The sequence below is a fragment of the Barbus barbus genome (genome assembly GCF_936440315.1).
Source record: "Barbus barbus genome assembly, chromosome: 19".
Lineage (NCBI taxonomy): Eukaryota > Metazoa > Chordata > Actinopteri > Cypriniformes > Cyprinidae > Barbus > Barbus barbus.
In genome coordinates this window covers 4,651,717-4,672,732 of record NC_136747.1, presented here as the reverse complement: position 1 = coordinate 4,672,732, position 21,016 = coordinate 4,651,717, and the positions used below count along the sequence as shown (strand labels likewise).

The 21,016-nt window shown below is 36.4% G+C and overlaps 1 protein-coding gene across 10 annotated transcripts in view; it reads right to left on the bottom strand.

Annotated features, from left to right (window-relative positions):
• LOC306885313 (phosphatase and actin regulator 4A-like) overlaps window positions 1-20,790 on the bottom strand; it is a 52,978-nt gene extending 32,188 nt beyond the window's left edge. For 4 of the 10 annotated variants that reach the window (XM_079441765.1, XM_079441760.1, XM_079441762.1 and 1 more), the window contains exons 1-2: window positions 20,452-20,790; window positions 8,629-8,676 (exon numbers count right to left, since the gene is read on the bottom strand). In XM_079441765.1, the coding sequence (XP_079297891.1) occupies window positions 8,629-8,641 (13 nt within the window). In that variant the 5' untranslated portion in view covers window positions 8,642-8,676; window positions 20,452-20,790. Of the gene's footprint in view, window positions 1-1,840; window positions 2,084-8,076; window positions 8,282-8,628; window positions 8,677-20,451 lie in introns of those variants that run through there. The other 6 variants (XM_079441763.1, XM_079441766.1, XM_079441757.1 and 3 more) reach the window with 3 other exon arrangements.
• Window positions 20,791-21,016: the final 226 nt, after the last annotated feature.

Here is a 21,016-nt window from a genome sequence, read left to right as displayed (position 1 = left end):
CAAACAACATTTTTTTGCAGTGTGCCAATTAGGTCTACTTGGTCTACTTACTGGAAAAAAAACACACTGTCCTCGTGTTGTTTGGAAAAACGAAGGGCATAGTGACAAGAGAAGACAAGGTGGCTCACTGTCATGACACCACAACCTTGATAAAACAGAATACTAAAGTAATGAAAGTGAACGTAACACTACCAAAGCACAGGCCACAATTAACCCAACAACACCAAGCACTGATCTTCACCTGACAAACACACACACAATCAATGTTTCTACGAAGCACTGCCTCAGCCTCAATAAGCTCTTTGTTTCAGGAAGGCTGTGCATTCCTCTCATATCAGTGGCATGCATGAGAATCGGATCAGAGTCAACGGCCTGAACTCACTGAGTGTAATGTACAGCTATGATAATGGTAGAGGACATCACACACGGACGTCGAGGACACTGTGTGTGTAAATAAACACAGAGGTCAAGAGTCAATGGAAGAACTGATCGCGCTACTACAATGATCAAACGTTAAGTGAGAAAAGAGTATGGCACGTGATTCCATTTGAAAGAGAACAAACAGAAGATTCACGGCAACACCTTAAAACAACATAAGCCATCAGAAGGTGCTTGTCTGAAACTGAGGGATGTACAGAAATGTGTGTGTGTGTGTGCATTTAAAAATTAAAATACATTTATAATGCCGTAGTTGACTGTTGGATGTACTTGATTAGTTACATTCGGAATTGAATGCTGCTGCCATTAAAATTATTTTTAAAAACAAAACAAAACCATCTGATCCTGTGCACACTAGGCAATGGTAACATGTCAAACAGTAGAAAACTACATTGTCACACAACATCAGTACACACATTTATCAACTCTCAAATATAATTGGTTGATTTAAATCAATTTAATCATCAATCAGTCCCATCAAAAACGAGAAACAAGTCAACATTATTTCCAGTTCATTCAACACACTGTAAAGTTAAGATGAAGTTGAGCAGACTTCAATGTGTGCTAGTTCTAAATGATTTTAAAATGCACTTTTTTTGCAGTTTATAGTAATAAAAAGAAGATTGCCAGCATCTCGGCATGGAATCCTTTTTTGGATACACAGCAAATTAATTTGAAGTATTGAGTGTTTTTATTCGAACTGGCTCATTGAAATTTTGCATATACAGCAGCAACAGCGTAACAATTCAGAATCTCCTTCAGAAAGAATTTCTGCAAATCATTCATGAAAGCATTCTTACACAAGCTGATGCTTTCAATGCATTTAGGTAGGAATCATCTTATGAATGAGCTCCACAGCCTCTATCAGCGTTTTGACGCAGTACAAGAAAGACAAGGCTGCATGTTGGCTTGGATTTTCAGAGCTGGAAACGGCATCAACAAGAAACCACTTGAGTCAGTTTGAATCAACAGACAGCACAAACAGGCTTTCTCCTTTAACGCCGCTGCACACATGACATACATGGTCAAACATGATTAAAAAGATGCCATGTAGAAACTGCAATAGACAGCTACACGTTCTCATATCATCGGTAAGGTCTAATACAAGAGGAAGCATGTTTGACAGAAACATGAGAATGTCTGATTGCACAATCGCCACATTCCTTCAGCGTAGATTCACCCCACCTGCCCATGTCTGTCTCTTACTCCTTCCTTTACGTCGATAAGCGTGCACCTGCGATCGCTCAGACTAGTGCAGTTGGCATGAGTATGCATAAGCAATAAGACCAGATCCCCTCCCGTGGAAAAACCAAAACAGGTCTGGCAAGCCGTGAGAAAGCACGTTAAATGCATCCCATCATCTTCATACTCAGAAATCCATGTCCCGTCTGAAGTTACTCACCTGTAATGTAGGCAGGGTTCGGGTTTAAAGTCTGAGTGCCGGCACCCTGTCCCATAATCTTGCTCTGTACCCCTGCGTCCGGTGCGCCCGTCCTCTGCCTGTCCCGGGGCCCGCGGCAGGGACGGCAAACACAGTTCCACTATTCTCTGTAATCCTAGATGTCGGAGCTCGTGCTCGCCTCTTTCATTCGTCCCTCCTTCTTACTTCACAACTTCTGTTTTGGTGCCTCGCTCGCTCTGAGTCAACAACTCCTGAAGGTCCCTCCCTCCCAGCAGCCTTGACTTCATAAATAGCATAAGCCGCTCCTCTGAAGCACGTCAGCTGGCTGGGATGCTGCTCATTCCCAGTGCCGGGGACCGGAGGAGATGGGAGCCAGGCTTTAGGGTCTTGACCTTAGGTTGCTACACACCTTCATTTCCCAAAATGCATTAGACGGTGCAGTGTAACCTGAGAGTGGCTGCAACATGAGTAGGGGCTGAGGTGGATAGCTTGACTGGCAGGAAGTGACATCACAGAGAACTCAGGTTACAGGGAGGGAGATAGATAGTGAGGTGGCGGCACAGGCTGATTATTGATGGGTGTGTGGGAGTGAAATGAAGACCGTTCACAGTATATACTTACACTGATGCTGAACAGCTAGGCATAACCAAAGCGGGATGAAAAATTCCAGACAATTATGGTGATGAGAAATTTAATTATGCAACGCAATGTTGTAATGTGGTTGGTATAGTCATAGTCACGTCTACTGCCCCGTAACATCTAATGAGAATATGCAAAGTCATACTTTACATGTTGTGAACAGAACATTGTATTTAGCAAAGATGTCACTTTGTGTATTCGTTAGGAATGAATAAAATAAAGTCATCAGATGAGGCTGTACCTTCACATCTACTGTGGAGACTAACAAAATTTACTTATTCTGAACAATTCATGACTTTCAAATCAACAGGTGAGTCAGGGTGGATGCATGAAGTCATCCATACAGTGTGAAAAGTAACCATACATGTGAGGTTTAATCGCACAAACTATAAATACAACTATATTACTTATCGATCTAAGAAGTCATGCATTATTTTTTTTTTCATTATAATGTAACAAAATTGTTGTTTTATCATGATCATCTTTTTTTTTTTTTTATTCAAAAATTGGTTTGTTTTTTTTGGTTATGAGCAAAAAATATTTTTTAGAGTTTCTAGGCCTCCTTTACAAAAGGTTAGGAGTTACCATAATGAGAGATTGTTGTGCTAATACATTTTGACTACAACAACAAAATTGTAACAGTTATTTTTGGGCCTTTTTTTTAACATAGAAAGATGCTGTATTACTGTGCATTTAACATTTTGAAATGGTCTAGCAATGGTCCTGTCAACACAGTAACCGTATATTACCAAGTAATTTCATAATATTTGTGCATTTTATTTTTTGTTTTTCAAAAGTACAGCACTCCTAACAGCAGAGTATGAAACTTAATTAGTGCTGCTGTCAGATGACGGGTTGGGTGTTTATGACGAAATCATGAGAAGACTCTTTTATGTTGTGATAATGAGAAAAAAATATACAGTCAAGGCCAAAAATATCGGCACCCTTGGTAAATATGATCAAAGGCGGCTGTGAAAATTAATCTGCATTGTTAATGCTTTTGATCTTTTATTAAAAAAATTCACAAAAATCTAACCTTTCATTGGATAATAAGAATTTAAAATGGGGGGAAATATCATTATGAAATAAATGTTTTTCTCTAATACACGTTAGACACAATTATTGGCACCCCTAGAAATTCTTATGAATAAAATATCTCTGAAGTATATTCCCATTAATATTCACAATTTTAAGCATCCAAGGGTGATTATGAACATGAAATTATCCAGCCATGGCTTCCTGGACATCTTGTTTAGACACATGGCATCATGGATTCTATCAAATACTAACAGATAAAAAAATCAACAAGTGACTGACTCTGTTAGAAATCTTATAAAGGGCCATGTTGAGATCTTCCAACCGTACAATAATCCAAACACAAACCTCAAAAACAACACAAAAATGGGTCACTGAGCACAAAACCAAGCTTCTGCTTATCCTTGTACATCCCTGCATCTCCTTCTATTCTATCCCATTCTATCATCTTTTGCACAGCTGTATATACATCCATTTATGTTTCAATTATTATTATTGTTGCTTATTTATATTTACATGTGTATTTCGTATTTTCATCTTATTTTTACTGTCTGTGTGTCGTTGTTGTCTCTGTGAACTGGAAGCTTATGACACTAAAACATATTCCTTGGTTTAAGTACCCAGTGCTTTTTGATGGTCAGTGAAAAAAATAAACTACCGTTCAAAAGTTGGGGGTCAATAAGATCAGCAAGAAGGCATTAAATTGATCAGACATTTTATTTTTATTAATTTAACACATTTAATCAGAATCTTGAAGTAAAATATATCATGGATTTCACAAAGAGACATGAAGCAGCACAACTGTTTAATGTAATAATCATATTAAATGTTTTTTGAGCATCAAATCAGCATACAGTATTAGACTGATTTCTGAAGGATCGTGTTGACACTGAAGACTGGAATAATGATGCTGAGAATTCAGCTTTACATGGCAGGAATAAATTACATTTTAAAATATATCCAAATTAGAAAACTGTTATTTTTAAACTGTAATAATATTTCACAATATTACTGTATTTATTGTATATTTAGAAAATAACAGCAGCCTTGTGAGCGAAAGAGACTTCTTTAAAAAAAATAAAAAAAATAAATAATCCTATCAGCCCCAAACTTTTGAACGGTAGTGTATGTAGACATCGAGATAGGAAAAAAAACAAAGAGGTAAATCAAAAAGAACTCCCCGTCACGCTGTTACATTAAATCTCTCAGGATAAGGGAGTTATCCATATAGGACATGATGTGGCTCGTATTATCTGTATGTGTGGGAGTCTGGGATCAGAGAGATGGAGCACTGAGACGGACAGAAAAGGCTGTGTTAAGTGCCAGTCAGAGCCAGGTTTTGCAGTGAAACACTCACTCACTCACTCACATACAAACCCCCCCACACACACACACACACACACACACACACAAAAGTGCTGTGCTTGGATAAACTCACTTAAGCTGTCAGCAGACAAAAGCCAGACAAGGGCTGAATAAAGCAAGATAGATAAAACTGGTTCATTAAACAGGATACAAATCTTAATGCTACACATTTAATGCTCTTTGTGTATATAAACAATTTGTTTAAGTATCAGTTAAGGGATTTCCCAAGCATCCCAATAATAATGACAGAAATAAGAAAAACTCCACAGATAAACAGATCAGACAGTTTTATTCTGCCAGCGGAGCGTGTTAACAGCACTGCCCTTTAAAGCACTTGAGAGAGCCTCCAACTGCTCAACTTTCCTACAGTCAGTTTAAACTGAAAAGGGGTTCCACAGTTTTGATAAATACGCCTTCAGGAATGCTAAAGCCTTAAAATCTATCTTCTTGTGTAATGTATATACTGTTTCACATTCTTATAATGCATGCTTGAATGATTGTGTACTGTGTATAAAAAAAATAATAAAATGAATTTTGCATGCTTGCCTCAAAGGCCTTTCCTCATAGCACGAGCTGTTTTATTTAGTGATCATGGCTGTGTCAATTTCTTGTCTCACATCCTTTTGGCTGTACAATGTTTTCTAGTTATTAGCAAGACCCTTTTTCAAGACACAAGATTAAAAAATACAATAATAACAACACGAGTGGGGGATTACTGGACTATTAAATGTTACACAATAAAACATGACAATACTGTGAGCTTCTGATAACCACAGACCTTCAGGCATTTAACTATATATAAAAAAAAGACAAGCTGCTTATTAAAACAGCAGAAACTGAATGAAAAACTTGTATAGACTGCAAATAGGCCTAATAAGCTTTATTGTTCTACAGTAACAGATACTGTAACTGTAATGCAGATACAGGTTTCCAGTAGCTAAATACATAATGGTCTTTCATTTGCAAAACACCAGCGCCATCTGAAGGACACAGTGTGTTACTGAAATTTAAATCATCCAAGTACAAAACAATTTCTCCAAATAATAAAATCATTAAACCCAAAGCACAAATCTACCCGGAAACTCTGATATTCTGAGTCTGTGATAAAGAGTGTGTAGCATTATGAATAATCTTATTTCTAGCTCCAAAAAAACTACTTGGTTGTGTAAAAAAAAACATTACTAGTATTTCCACCGAAAACAAAAATGCAATATCTGCATTACTTTAGTTTATAATGACTCAGTGTGCGAGACAGAGTTGCTCATACTGTCCACTTCACTCGGTGCTGCTTTGGCTAGTTGTTCTTTTGATACACCCATGTGAGGCTTTAGATGCATTCAGCTCATTGTGCTGCTGGACTGCTGACTCACTGGACATTAGCAGATGGTTAGAATGACTGCTGACCAGTGAAAGAGCTAGAAGAACTGCTAAGAACTGAATGATCATCAGCAAAGTGTATACCTTATATCATGATGCCTTGATATAAGACTACTGTAAACCCAGTTGCCACACTTTTTGACCAATGCATTTCCATGTACTTTCCAGTCAATTGTGATAACTGAATAAACATTTTTTTACAATCATTTTGATTCAGACCAGTTCTAATGAGTCATTCAGACTGATTTATAATCCCATAAGACTGACTCATTACAAAAAAAAACTAAATTTGAAGAAATAAATCACTCAAAAGTCAGATCTCATGACATGCAAGCAAATTTAGTCTTGACAAGAGCAACAGCTAGATGAAGAAATACTTCACTTCAGAGCGAAAATAGAAAAATCTACACACATTATAAAAATGTATGACATTTCCAGATCTAGAAAACACATCTTAAAAATGAATTGATTTTAACACCATACGGAAAGAAATTTAAATAGGCCTACATTAGAATTAAATGATTTGACAGGTTTTGTCACAACAGTCTTAACTGTTATAGATATGAATTTTGCTGCTATGATATCAAGTTAATATTTTGATTCAGATAAAGTGACGGTGACGTAAGGTTTCATACAATGTATATCAGTACTGGCTACTGATGATGCTCACTTTCAAAAGGAATACAGCCATGATACACACAAATGTATCAAACACATATAATGTCCCAGCATTAGACACAACATTACCTATCTGTATCCCTGTTCTCTCCTTATATCTCTCTCGGTCCCAACGCTCAGGACAAGAGTCACCGGAAGAAACCAGGCCAAAACACTGACGTGAGTAAATCCTTTCAAGGAAATCTCTTGGACCGTTTCCAAATCCCAGCAGAAACTCGTGTAAGTAAAGAGTCACTCCACTTCCTGGCACAATCCCTGAATTTAACTTTCATCACTAACAAAAAGTGTCAACACATACAATGGTCTTCTAATGCTTTTTTTAATAAATTGGGACCGTGGTGGTGGTTCTTTTTATTTCATTTTATTGATTTTTTTTCCCCATGGTATCACAATGCCTTGTGGTTAAGACATTTTTGCTCATTTTAAATTATCCTGTGGAAAATGGATTCAAGTACAAATACATATTTAAATAAACATTTTATTTTGTATAAATATTTAATTTATTTGCATAAATAAAAAGACCATAAATAGTAATTATGAAGCAATTAACAAAGGTTTTAGATACCTGAACAAATAGCACAGGTGTATCATAGAATAGTAGAAACCTTCTGTAACATTATAAATGTCTTTACTGTCACTTTTTATCAATTAAATGTATCTTTGCTTAAGAAAAGTATCTCATGAACATGAAACAGCTGTGTAAATATTGAAGTATGATGCAGTACATGAGGTACAATCCCATACATGACACAGCACAGATCTTCAGATGATCACACATCTGCTGTTGTATGTTCTCTAAACTCAAAAAGATGCAATCTAGCACTTCAGTCGACATATTTTTTGGTACAGACAACAGATTTTTTTTGTATAAATAAACTGTTCTTAGAGTACACAGACATGTGCTGTTGAATATACACATAAACATCTAAAATAAAAGGAATAATTCCCTTTAAAAAGGAATAACCCACAATCTGAAGGAAAAAACAGTCTCTACCCACAAACCTTAAGGCCACTTCTATTTTTAAGCGTTCTTCAACGTTATCAGCAAAAACAAAGCACTTGACCTTCAATGGCAGACAACAGATATTTACCCTATTGCTCAGTCGGCAGACACTGAAGGGCAGTAAACTAACATTTCCTACCTGATGAGGCAGTCTCCTCTTCTACAGAGTTACTCTCTTTGTCCATAGAGGTGAATATCTCCACTGAAAAGCGAAGCTACACCGTGGCAAATGAAAAGCGCTGAGTTTCACCCGTGGGTGTGTCGACTGGGCAAAGCGTGATCAGATATCTGACTCAAGAGCCAACACACCTATGCGTCACATGGTCAACCTCCTTTATGAGCCTAACGCTCCTTATGAGCTCAGTGATGTTATAAAACACAGGCTCACTGATACCACCAGCTACTCTACGATTAAGAATAAAACATTGTTTTCTATGAAATATATGTGGTCAACATAAAAAAAAGGCCAAAATTCAACTATTCCAGGACTGAAACAAATAACCGAATTAAAAAAAAAAACAGCTTATAATCAATAGTGAAAATGAGTGAAAACTAATTTTGTAAAAGCCTGTATATCCTGGTCAAGATGAGAAGCATTCATTGAATCTCCACATTAACTTTGAATGATGACCATTGTGACCAATCGCAGATATTTCTTTATTATTTCTGACATCATAACCCATCAGCTTACCTCGGTTTTCCATTCCTGCGTCAAGAACACAGCAGCAGGTAGAGCTTCCTGAGGAAATAAGAGACAGAACGCTTGATTAGTCACAAACACTACATGTTATTTCACCAAAACAATGGCTGCAATGTGTTTAAAAGGTTCAGTCTGACACTGAATGACACCGCGAGAAGAGATGAATGAAGAAAGTAAAGGGTTAATGCAAAGTCAATGCATCATTGCAAAATAAACAGCAACAAGTTATAAGTCTGAAGGGGTATCCCACATATTACTTAAACAAATATGGACAGTAAACATTGATTTAATTTCTTTTTTTTGTTCAATTTGATTATGTTTAAAGGAGTGTAGAAAAAGTGTGGAGTGATACGAGTCATGAAGCAATGTAGAAAACTGTCTGCCTGTGAATGCAGCAACTGACCAATCATGCTCAAGTATCCCGTGTACAGTAAATAACTACAGCCCTTTACCTGGTAAAACATACCGTTTCTTATCCATTCAAACACATGATCAAATTCAATATACAGTAAATCTAGAAAACGTGCACGTTCAAAAGTCAATATAAGACTACAATTCATCAACTATGATACAAATAGCTTAACAGAGGTTAACTACACTTTTTGTTTCAGAAATCCATTAATATTCTTAAATTATTAGAAATTATTAAATTAATATATTTAATATTCTTAAGATTTTAATATTAAAATTCTCATATAATTATATGTTTTTAATATTCAAAATATTTGAATATTATTTTAATGTATTAATATTAAATCACTTATATTTACGTGATGCACACAATTTGATTACAGTAAGGCACACGTATTTGCTAAACCATGTCTAGATTATTATGAATAATCATTAATTGTGGTTAAGTCATCATACCTGTAGACTCTTTTGTAACCGCATATGATGTAGATATTTACTTTATTTTTCTGGACAGGATCATGTCTTACTAAGCAGCAAAGTACTTCAGGGTATTAAATGGCAGCAATTACTTTGCAAATTTTTTCCTGTTTATTACTGTGAAGTTGCTTGGAAACAATCCATATAATACATAAGCAATATAAGAAATAGAGGAATGGTGTAAATATTTCTTAGTGACCAAAATTTTCAATGTTACCAGCATTATCACGGTAATGTTAAAATGTGCTGGAAATGTAAAAAAAAAAAAAGTTTTAGATTTAAAATTAAAAAACAAATACAATTACTTTCTGTTTGCATAAACACTAAAACAATAGCATTACCAATAGGCCCTTTCGCACCGCCGGAACCTTTTCATAGTACCCAAACTAATTGTGGAACTACCCACTGTTTGGCGTGTTCGCACCGCGGGAACTAGGAACGGTTTTAGTTTGGAGGAACTAAATTAGCTCTTACTTCAGAGTAGGGTCTAAAATAGTCCCATAGGACCTATCGTGACGTAAGTGTACACTGATTGGCTAAACGCATACGAAAACGCCCTCACCTGCCATGATTTAAAACACTGTGTAAACATTCCATGTCCATTATTGTGAAACCCGCGAGACACAACAAAAACACAGCTCCGATCACAGCGTATGGCATCCTCCTGTTGTTAACGTCGTTTTTCTTTGTTTACATTGTTGAACGCCGCGCACAAATGAGGTCGCTGTCGACCGGCTCACGTCACTTCCTAGTACCCACTGTCAGTGCGAATGCAACCCTTTAAATGGTACTGGGAAATAATTCAAGCAAAATCGTCCCAGTACTTTAGTACTGTACTTTTAGTTCTGGAACTAAAGCAGTGCAAAAGGGGCTAATGAGGTCCGGATTTTAAATGACAACATGACTGACAACAGTTTATCTAATATGTGTGAAATGTCCAAATAAAACTTTTAAAATGTTTCATAAAATGGTCAAAATGGCTCACATTTCAGCCTTTAAACAAAGAAAAGGGTTAAGTCAAAATCACTCTTTTAAAACCTCCCAGCTTTCCGCCATGTTTTCACACAAAACGAAACTACACTGTGCGCTGTGCGCACATGAGACTGTTACTTAAAACTCTGCTTTATGCTGGACAAAATTTATTTATCCTTAGTTGTTAAAATCATGATAATCCAATACGTTTTTTTTTTTTTGATAATTAAAATATGAAGCGATAATACTAACCTTGTGGAATTTTATCATGATTTATCGTCAAACCAGTAATTGTTCCATCCCTAATAAGAAATAATTTTTACTTGACTTGCATATTCCTTACAGCATGAATCTACTCTCACAATAAACATTACTCAGGATGTGTTACGTAATTGTGGAATATTAAAGAGTTGCCGATGTCTTAACTGGTTTAATTGTGTCTTTAAGATGATTATTACCAAACAGTACTAAAAGCAAATTTTTTTTACATAATTTTTTAAACTATCCAAAAATATGCTAATTAAATTGTAGTGTTTTTTCCTGTATGTTTTTGTGTTACTGTATATCAGACTGGCTCAATTCTCAAACTGTTCTGTGCCTTTCCACCAAACAAAACGGGGGTTCAATCTGGAAAGATCGGTTCACCTCCGGCCATAAAAACTGCTGGTCTCGAACGGCACAGTGGAGCAGAAATGCTGGTACTGTCTATGACAGTCCCATTGAGCAAAGAATTGACCTTGCACTGCATTACTATGTATGTCTAAACATATAAAACTGAGAAAGAGAGAGATATGTGACGTGCAAGAGAGAATGAATCATCAGGTTCAGTTTCAATAGCAGCAAAGACAAAAGCAAGAGTTGATGAGAGCTGCCGGTACACATGACTCTTTATACTTTAAACAGAGGAACAGAAGTGGCAAACTGCCTGCAAAAACACAAGGATTTGTTTTTAGATTGGTTATAGTCATGTAAACAACATGTACTGTAGGAGTTAAGTTATCTTTCATTTCTCAAGTCTGTGTAAACACAGCGAGTTCATCTGGTTGAGCACCAGGGACTGGGCTGACGATATTGATTTCTCAATCATAAACGACTGTCATTTTAATGAACTGATATCAATTCTTCAAGAACGGATCTTTTAATCTACGACATTTTCAAATGCCTGAACAAAACTTCATTAAACATTATTTGTAGCAAGTCTTCCATCCAATAAATCACAAATGTTTTGTTACTTTCGACATGAAACAAAGTCATGCTGAAATTAAATAGCCATAATGTTCTTTTTACTGTTTTGTCTTGCTTTTCAAAGAAAAAAAATCAATTACAAAAGAGTGATTTAAAAATATTTACTTAACACTGATTTTTTTTTTTTTTTTTACGTTCAAGCATACATTAGGCTATACCAACAAAGCACAATTTAACTTAAAGTGAGTAAGTTAGTATAAATACTATTATTTGCCATTTTTATGACCCCTTCTTGAATTAGGCAAGTGTATTTTACTGAACAAATAAATGCAGCCTTGCTGAGCAGACGATAATTATTTTAAGACATTAGAAAATATTACAGATCCCAATTTGAACACTGTATGAAAATGTTATGGTAATATTAATTAATAATATCATTATTATTGTCTTTATTTTATTTTACAGAACAACAGTAAAATTGGAATACACCACCGCTGTTTAAATAACCCTATTTCCTGAAGATAACGTGGTTCTCAGCCTTCTTTCCCCCAAGACCCCCCCATAAGGATATATTCCAGGGTCCCCAAATAAGACTTTTTCACCTCAGAATAGCATTAAAGTGACTCAAAACAGCTTTTTCCATTGTAGAAAATGACCATTCATAGCAAACATATGAGAGTGGAGTTACATATCTAAAATCTGAGGAAACAGATGAAGACAGGTAAAGTGGTTCCCCTAAGATTACGAGCCTTTAGTGGTATTTAGCACCATCTTTTTAGAGTGCACTGTTACATATTCATTATATTTTTACTTAACGTGATGTCTTCATTAATATATGTGTGAATCTCATCTGTCATAATGTTTATATTTCAATGACGAATTGGAAAAGAAATTTGACAAATTTAAGAAATTTTATTATACAAACTGTTTTAAATGCGCAACTTAAATGTTCGTCTACAAATCTTTTTTTTTATTATTATTATTATTATTATCCAGAAACAAATAGCAATTGATTTTAATAGTTTCAAATTTGAAATGCAGGTAGCCCAGTGCTTAATTTGTAAATTGAGAGGTCCCGAAATAAAGCGGTGTAACGGATCCGGCATGTGATTAGAGGAGGGAGAGGACCAATCTTTAGTGATTGAAAGCATGCAGTTGCTTTTATAGGGTTCGTACGGTCAAAAACCTGGAAAAGCCATGACATTTTAAAACAGCAATTTCTAGGCCTGGAAAAGTTTTGTAAAAGTCATGGAATTTTCTTTCACAAATCTCTGTATAGTAGAGTTATATTTAATCAGGTCCTGAATTTGTGTGTATATAGCATAGTTTTACTCATCCCGCAGCTTTCGAGTTTATAATGAGGGAAATTCCTGCAAACATTTATTGAATACAGCAGGTAGGTTAGATGAGTATATAAATCCACACAAAATATGAGATTAAATCAGTCATTTGAAAACAGCGTGAGAGATTCAGCTGGACCGCATCTTCTCTCTTTCACCCTCTCAAAGCGGCTTCGCATCGGCGCATCTCGTCTGCACTATAAGACCTACTGCATTATCAGACTTTCGCTCGCATCTCGGGACAAAGAAAACGCATGCATCGCATTCGGTTTTGTGATAGAGGGTCCGTTCACGTTGCGTTTTTTGCGTGCTTAAGTTAATTATTTCAAATGTAGATGTGCGGCAAGTGCGCTCATAATAGAAGCAGGCTCATATATGCATGCTATAGGTCAGCACAAATATCTTTCATTGGCGAATGGTCTGTTGCTGGTGCAGATGTTCAGCCAGGCAGACAAGTTGAGAACCGTTTCGCGGGGAGATGCCAGGTGTTTGAGAAAAAAAAAAAAAAAAAAGGATATTCGAATCTCAAAATTGAAAATTGAATGCCAACCCACCGAACGAATATTGAAATAATCGAATATTCTGGTCCAGCTCTAGAACACACCATGCATGCTGTTTGTTTCTATAGAGTGCTGTTAGGCTCCCACTAATAAGCCTCTTTAAACAGAACATCGCTCTATGTTCTCTTCTCTGTACGGCTAGAGCAGCTTTAAGCACCAGACTAATGTGCCCTATGAACCCTGGGACAGCAGATGTGAAATATCCCCTTGCACCCAGAGCAGGATCAAGGACAGCAGATCTAATCTAGATCCTTCATTGGCACAGGCTGATTGAAGTGTCACACTGTCACCAGGACAGCTCAGCTGCTGCCTCACATGTGATCAAAGGCATGTTCATAGGGAATTACATGTTAAGTTTCATTAAAAGCGTTGCATTAATGGTAGTGTGTGTACACCATAACATCTTTGTTGCCAGTGACACAAAACAGACATTTCATGTGATTCCATAAAAGTATTTACAACATCTGCATAACATTGTGATTTAAAAAGGTTTTTTAAGCTTGAAAGTTGTCCTTTCAATGCAGGTGTTTCAGTAAGCATGCAGGTGTTTCATGGACACGTTGTTCACTTGGGTGATCCTGAAAAGCTCATACTGAGAAGTCAGAAACCACATTTACATGGATGATTCAAGGATCAGTCATCAGCAATGAAAAGGGATGTGCCAAACATGCATAACAACATTAAAGAAACCCTATCCTAATTAGGGGTGTAAGAAAATATCGATACACGTGAGTATCTGATTATTGCAAATGCAGATCCCAGTGTGTTCTGCAGTGTGTTGGTTAAACTATTTTTTATTTATCGTTTTGCTAAGGTTTGCATATGGTGGTGTGTTCTTAATGACAGCTTTCCTAAAAAAATATATATCCTATTCCTAAAATAAGAAATATCCCAATATATCACCTTGCTTACAATATCGCAATGTATCGCAATATATCGTATCGCCATATTCTTGCCAATACACAGCCCTAATCCTAATCTACTAATAGCAAAACAAACAGATGATCTTTTCTCTATAGCACTCCAGTGGTCATTGACAGGGGGAGCAGAGAATGTAAAAACAAAAATCAATTACCAATTAAGCACTGACTATACTGACTAAACAAAGGGCTTCTGCAAGTTTTAGGTAAATTAAAAAATTTAAGAACTTTTTTAAGAGCAAGTAAATTAAAGGAAACACAACACGTAAGTCTAGGAGCAGACAATGAGTTGTATTAAAAAGTTTCCCCAGTGTAAATGTCAAAAATTTGATATATTTACTAAGCAAAATAATAGCAATCAAAATGAAGTGACTTTATGATTCAAAACAAGAACAATTATTTGATAGTGGACTAAATTGTAAGGTTAAACATGTTTTCATTTCCCATTGACAGATATCTGTTCATATTTTAAGCAAGAAGTTTCACAAGACTAAATCCTGATTTAAAGATGTTTCGATTAATATTGGAAAACAAATTTACAGATATACAATTAATGCTAAATTTGTTTTGAGGCCTTAAATTGTGGAAGAGACAATTAAGACTTTTTTATTGACTTGCAGAAACCCTGGACACAGTCAAAAAGCAGTAATCGGAGAAGGAATAACTAAACATTACTGTTTCAATCAATGATTTCAGTCCTCCAAAAAATATTTCTGGTTGCCAACATTTTGGTGCATCACTAGTGTTATGGCCAAAGTGTACTTTTTATTATTATTTTTTTTTATGCTAAGGGTACAGCTGAACAAACAGCCTTTCAAAGTAAAGACACTTAAAAAGTTGAATCCTTGTCCAGAATCTATTGTTGTTGCAGCTCCAGTAGTTTGTTGTTGTTGTTCTGTTTCCTTTTAAGCCAATGTTGTCACCTTGTGGACAAATTACAAAAAAATTAAAATGAAGGTAAAGTTGAGCAGACGAGGTAAGTCATATCTGGCTGCACTCATACTGAGCTGAAAATCTAATGTACATCACTTGTACTGTATGCAAGCATATAAAAAATATCAAAGTATACTTTAGGCTTTAAAACTGATTGTGAGAATCAACAAAAACTGAAACACACAAGTTACAATATTTCTGCACCTTACACAAAACTTGACAGACGCGAGCCGTCATTCAGAAACAAAAGAGATGAATCAATCATTCTTTCTATAGTTTTGAAATGAGGGTAAACAAACAAATAAAAGTTTACAAAAAAGTGCAGATGGAGCACAGAATTAAGGTGGTAACAAATCTGTAAGCCACACGGTCTAACCCGTTTCGTCCAACTGGTTTGGCGGCCCATGAACACTGTACACAGTTATGAAAAAATGCAGCGCCGCTGAAGTGATCTTGAATAGTACACGCTTACAGAGGGCATGTCAAGACAAATGACCTCTGAGGAAAACCGACTGTTACAGGTCTGTGCTTTGACAATGCTCCGGCAGCCCTGCCCATATTTAAATAAAAGCTGCCTTGCTTTAAAATGCTTGGATATATATTCAAATACAGCCAATATGGCTTTTAAAAGTACAACTGATCAGAAACTCACCTTACATTTATTCAAGGCCCATTGTAATTCAATGACATTTTTCTATCTTAACAGTAAGTGAAGCAATAAAACAGTCAACACCAGCATTAAGTGCACTGACACTCCTGCAGCTTTGTAACGCTCCACCTAGACGAGGAAACATGAGCAATGCACACCTTAGGCCGCCATTTTACTGACACTAAATGCAAGAGCAAACACATGGCAGTCAGTGCTGTGTGTGTGTGTGTGTGAACAGTATAACACGGACTGCAGGGATATGTTAATCAAATTAATAATAACCATGACTAACCACATGAATGAGTGAAACGTCCTCACAGTAGAGAAACTGCCGTGCGCTGAAAGTCTGTCAGAAATAAGACAGAACTGGACTGACTGGTTGTGTAAAGTGACCCGGTGTCACTGCAGTATTTACACAGCTGTGAGAGTTTCAAGTACAAACTAGATTTTTAGCTCAAACCAGCAGCACGGCAATAAAGGAGTACTTTTTATAGAATACTTTCTTCATACGATGAGTAATGTGTGCAGTTTTCCATGCAATGAGGAAAGAGGCTGTTAGGCTACAAAAAAAAAGCTACATGAATGTATCATAAGCATGGTCCATATGTCCTGGGGCCAGTTGCATAAACTTTGCAGTAGGTAGTGATAGGAATTCAGTTATAGGAACTAGCCGTAAAGGCCTTCCCCGAGAACTACATTTTCCCCTAGAGCCATCTTCCTGGTTGCATTTGCATTTCGCACTGCCGGTAGGAACTCAGAAGTGACAAAAGCTTGTTTTCTATGTATCGTTGTTTTCCGTGTTTGTGTAGTAGAGGTTGACTGATACCAATGTGTTGCAGGGCTCTACGGTGTGAAAACCACTAAAAAATATTTAGGAGCACCTGTGGTGAGTAGGGCTTGGCAAAAAAAAGATTTTTTGAATAATTTTTTTTTTTTATGAAGTCGATTCGATATCGATTCTCAAAAGCCGCGAATCGATCTTTTCCGGGATTTATTTCAGCACACATTTAAAACAAGATCTGATTAATGTGATTCTTATCATTAGTCTTCTCTAGTAGTGCACTAGTCTAACCTACTAGACTTCATCACACTATGCGTGCACTCTGTAGGAGTGTTTATCATTTAAACCACAATCATGATATTATCGCAGACTATATATAATCGCACAATCCTAGTTGGAGCTACGTGTTTTATATCCACATCTGAAGCGTTCTGGTTTGTGAAACGCGCAACATCGCGTGTCAAAACAACTAGCAAGAGGCATCAGTGATTCACCTCTTGAGGCTGTTCTTGTACTGTATAATGACATTATCAATCACTCTGGCAATGGACAAATCTATTGTATTTTGTCATCCCGAACAATGCCTCTCGCGTGCGGTGTAGACACTGTGTAAAGGAAATGCCATGGAATTTGAGGTAATTTGTGAATTAACAGTTTAAATAAAACAATTTACAGCTAAATGGTATATGCTATAAACACCGAATTCTATTGCAACTGTATACAAAACTTCGTATTTTATGCTTGTTATGTGACGTCACACGCATTACCGCCCGCAGAGTGATGCGGTTGTCATGGTGACCGTCACAGCCCTAAGCAACACTGTCAAACATAAAATAGAATTACATTTTTACATTAAAAAAACACTGTGATGGACTCAGCAAATGATTACAATGATTCTCAAAAATTAGGTTGATAGTCATGTTGTCAATTCTTTAAAACAAGAATCGCTTCATAAAACTCATCTGCTAACAATGCAGACCATGCTAGTCGTGCTATACTACCATTCAAAAGTTTGGGGTTGATTCTGAAATAAGTCTCTTATGCTCAAAAATGCTGCATTTATTTGATTAAAAATACAATAAAAACAGTAATATTGTGAATTATTATTATAATTTCAAATAATTGTTTTCTATTGTAATATAGTGTAAAATGTCCTAATTTACTCCTAATCAAAGCCAGCGTTTTCAATTAATTCCTACGGAAGTTGACTTAAACAATTACGTGGTGCATTATGGGATTGAAAGCAGCACGGAGAAAGCATTGAGAGTGGCCGAGAGCATCAAAAAGGTTGGGCATTCCTCGACTTTTTACCGAGCAAAAAACGCCGGGTGACAACCAATCGCTGTTAAAAGAAGATGATGAAACGCAAACAGGGTGTAAAAACTGTTTTCAGAGGCATGTTCTGCCCTAAATTTGACACCCCAAAGCAGTGGCGTTGCCAGTGGCACCGAGTGCAGATTTGATGCTGTAAACGCACCGTTATTATTATCAATGCTAAAACTGTTGTGCTGCTTCATGTTTGCGTATAGAAGCAGTTTTCAGGATTATATGATTAATAGAAAGTTCAAAAGAACAGCATATATTTGAAAAAATATATATTTTTTAACATTTTGTTTTTTTCCATGGTCACATTTGGTCAATTTAATGCATCCCTGCCAATTAAAGTCAATATTTAAAATAAATAAATACTAATCTTACTGACCCCAAACGTTTGAACAGTTGTATATGTTTGCTTTTGCGATTTACAGCTCACACAGTTCAAACGCTCACTGATGCTCCAGAAGGAAAAACCATGCATTAAGAGCCGGGGCGTGAAAACTTTTGAACAGAATGAAGATGGGTACATATTTCTTGTTTTGCCTAAATATATTTTTTTCCATTTAGTAGCTACAGAAGATACTTACATGTTTTCCATAAGACAAATTAAGTTAAATTTACCTTGATCTTCAAATTCAAAAAGCTCTTAATGCATGTTTTCCTTTCCTTCTGGAGCATCAGTGAGCGTTTGAACCTTCTGTAATAGTTGCATATGAGTCCCTCGGTTGTCCTCAGTGTGAAAAGATGAATCTCAAAATCATACAGTCATTGTTGGAAAGGGTTCAATTACACAAAAATGCTGGAAAACCTGAAGGATTTTTCTGAAGAACAGCAGGCAGTTTAACTGTTCAGGACAAACAAGGGACTCATGCACAACTATCACTAAAGAATAAAAAAAACACAGCTTTGGATCGTTCAGGTAACACAGTATTAAGAATCAAGTGCTTGTAAACTTTTGAAGGGAGTCATTTTTGTTTTCTCTTGTGGACTATATGTAAACATCTTTTATGTGAAATATCTTATTCAGGTCAGTACTAAATAAACAATAACATGCATTTTGTATGATCCCTCTTATTTTGGTAAAATAATTAACATTTTGCAGATTCTGTAAAGTTTTGACTTCAACTGTATGGCAATCAAACTGTTGCATTTTCATTTTATTTTGCTGTAGTTTTATCTCACTGCAATTCTTTCTGCAAACTTGTTTAAGACAGAATTTATTTATTGAGGCACGGTGAAGGACACGCTAGATTTGATTTTTGTGGAAAAGACCAGTGTGAAGATTCGCTCAGTTTAGTTAAACTGACCTTTGTGAACAAAAACTGCAAAAAAAAAAAAAAAAAACCATGCAGCGCGAATCCTCTCATTAGCCATTAAACGCTCACAAGTTAACCATCAACTGCACAATGCTGCTAAAACATTCAAAGACAGCCTGAGCTCAGGCCACTAAAATAACATCATAGCAGTGGTTTCAGGACACTTCGTCATCCTAAAGAGCATCAAGAGCTCTGAGCTGAACGAAACAATCCTTCATTGTCTGACTCTCATTATTAGATGCACTGACAGGATGAATAGAGGTTAAATGGGACACACTCACGCTTGAACTAGGCCACTGATTGAACAAAATCACTGCAACAGGACACATTTTGATTTATGATTAACTCACTGTGCATTCAGATGGACCAAACAGCAACAAAGTCACACTGCATTCAGTTTTTACGGTGTTTGCATAAATGCAATGAAACCTCCCCTGAACTGTATTCAGCAATCAGTCAGGACAGCACCATGCTATTCCAGGTCCTGCTTAGTGTGGGTTTAATGTGTCTCCAGCAGAAAACAAACCCTGAGGTTGCTCTTTCTGTGGCTGTCTACCTGAGCACCACCTGGACCTGCTCAAACTTGCCCAGGACAACAGAAACCATGTGGGGAATGCAATGAACTCTTCCTCCCAAACTGAAGCTCATTATATACACATAGACCTTAAATCAGTGTTGATGTTGATTCAAAAGAAGTCACTTTATCATTAACCAAATTAACTTACATAACTTCATTTATACACACTTAGTTATACAGATTTGGTCTGTATATCCGGGTGTTTACGTCCTCTTTTAAACTGTTTATTGTTAGGATTTCCTTGTTTGCAGGTCATGTTTTGAAACAGAGCAACAGGTTGTTGGCTATTAGCATTTAGCGGCTAATCATTAACACCAACTCAAAACACTTCTGTTTATTATTAACCACGACATTACTGAAACTGAAAAGGCATTACCTGTGTGGGTGTGTTAATAAAATCGCTCCATAAAACTTTTCTGAATCTGTGAAGAGTTTTAAACGTTTTAACCTCGCGGCTGTCAGTCAAACTCCGTCAGGTCCACGAACTCTCAAAACGAGATGAAATAAAGAAACATCCGAAATGTCCTTGGATTAATATGTCCTAATCCAGAGCCCTCTCATGGCGCAGTTGTTAGTTCTGGTAACCCGATGTCAACTGGTGTTTAGTCGGCTCACTGTCAGGTTTCTCTGATCAAGCGCGAGATCACGGGTTGCCAGGTGTCTCACCTGGAGCTCCTCCTCTGCGATCCTGTGGCGGTTACGCTTTTCCATTGCTGGCAGCCAGGCAGGTCACGTGACAAGGAAAGCTCGAACCTGCTTGCAAGACCACACGGTTGCCAGGTTGTGACCATAAATTAATTTTTATAACTAATTTTTTTATTTTACACGATACAATAACAGTTAATAGTTGTAACATGCTACTATATAATATTAATGTTAAGTATTTTTTTTAGAATTTTATTTCAATCTTATTATTTTGCTGTACTGTAAAATTTCATAAT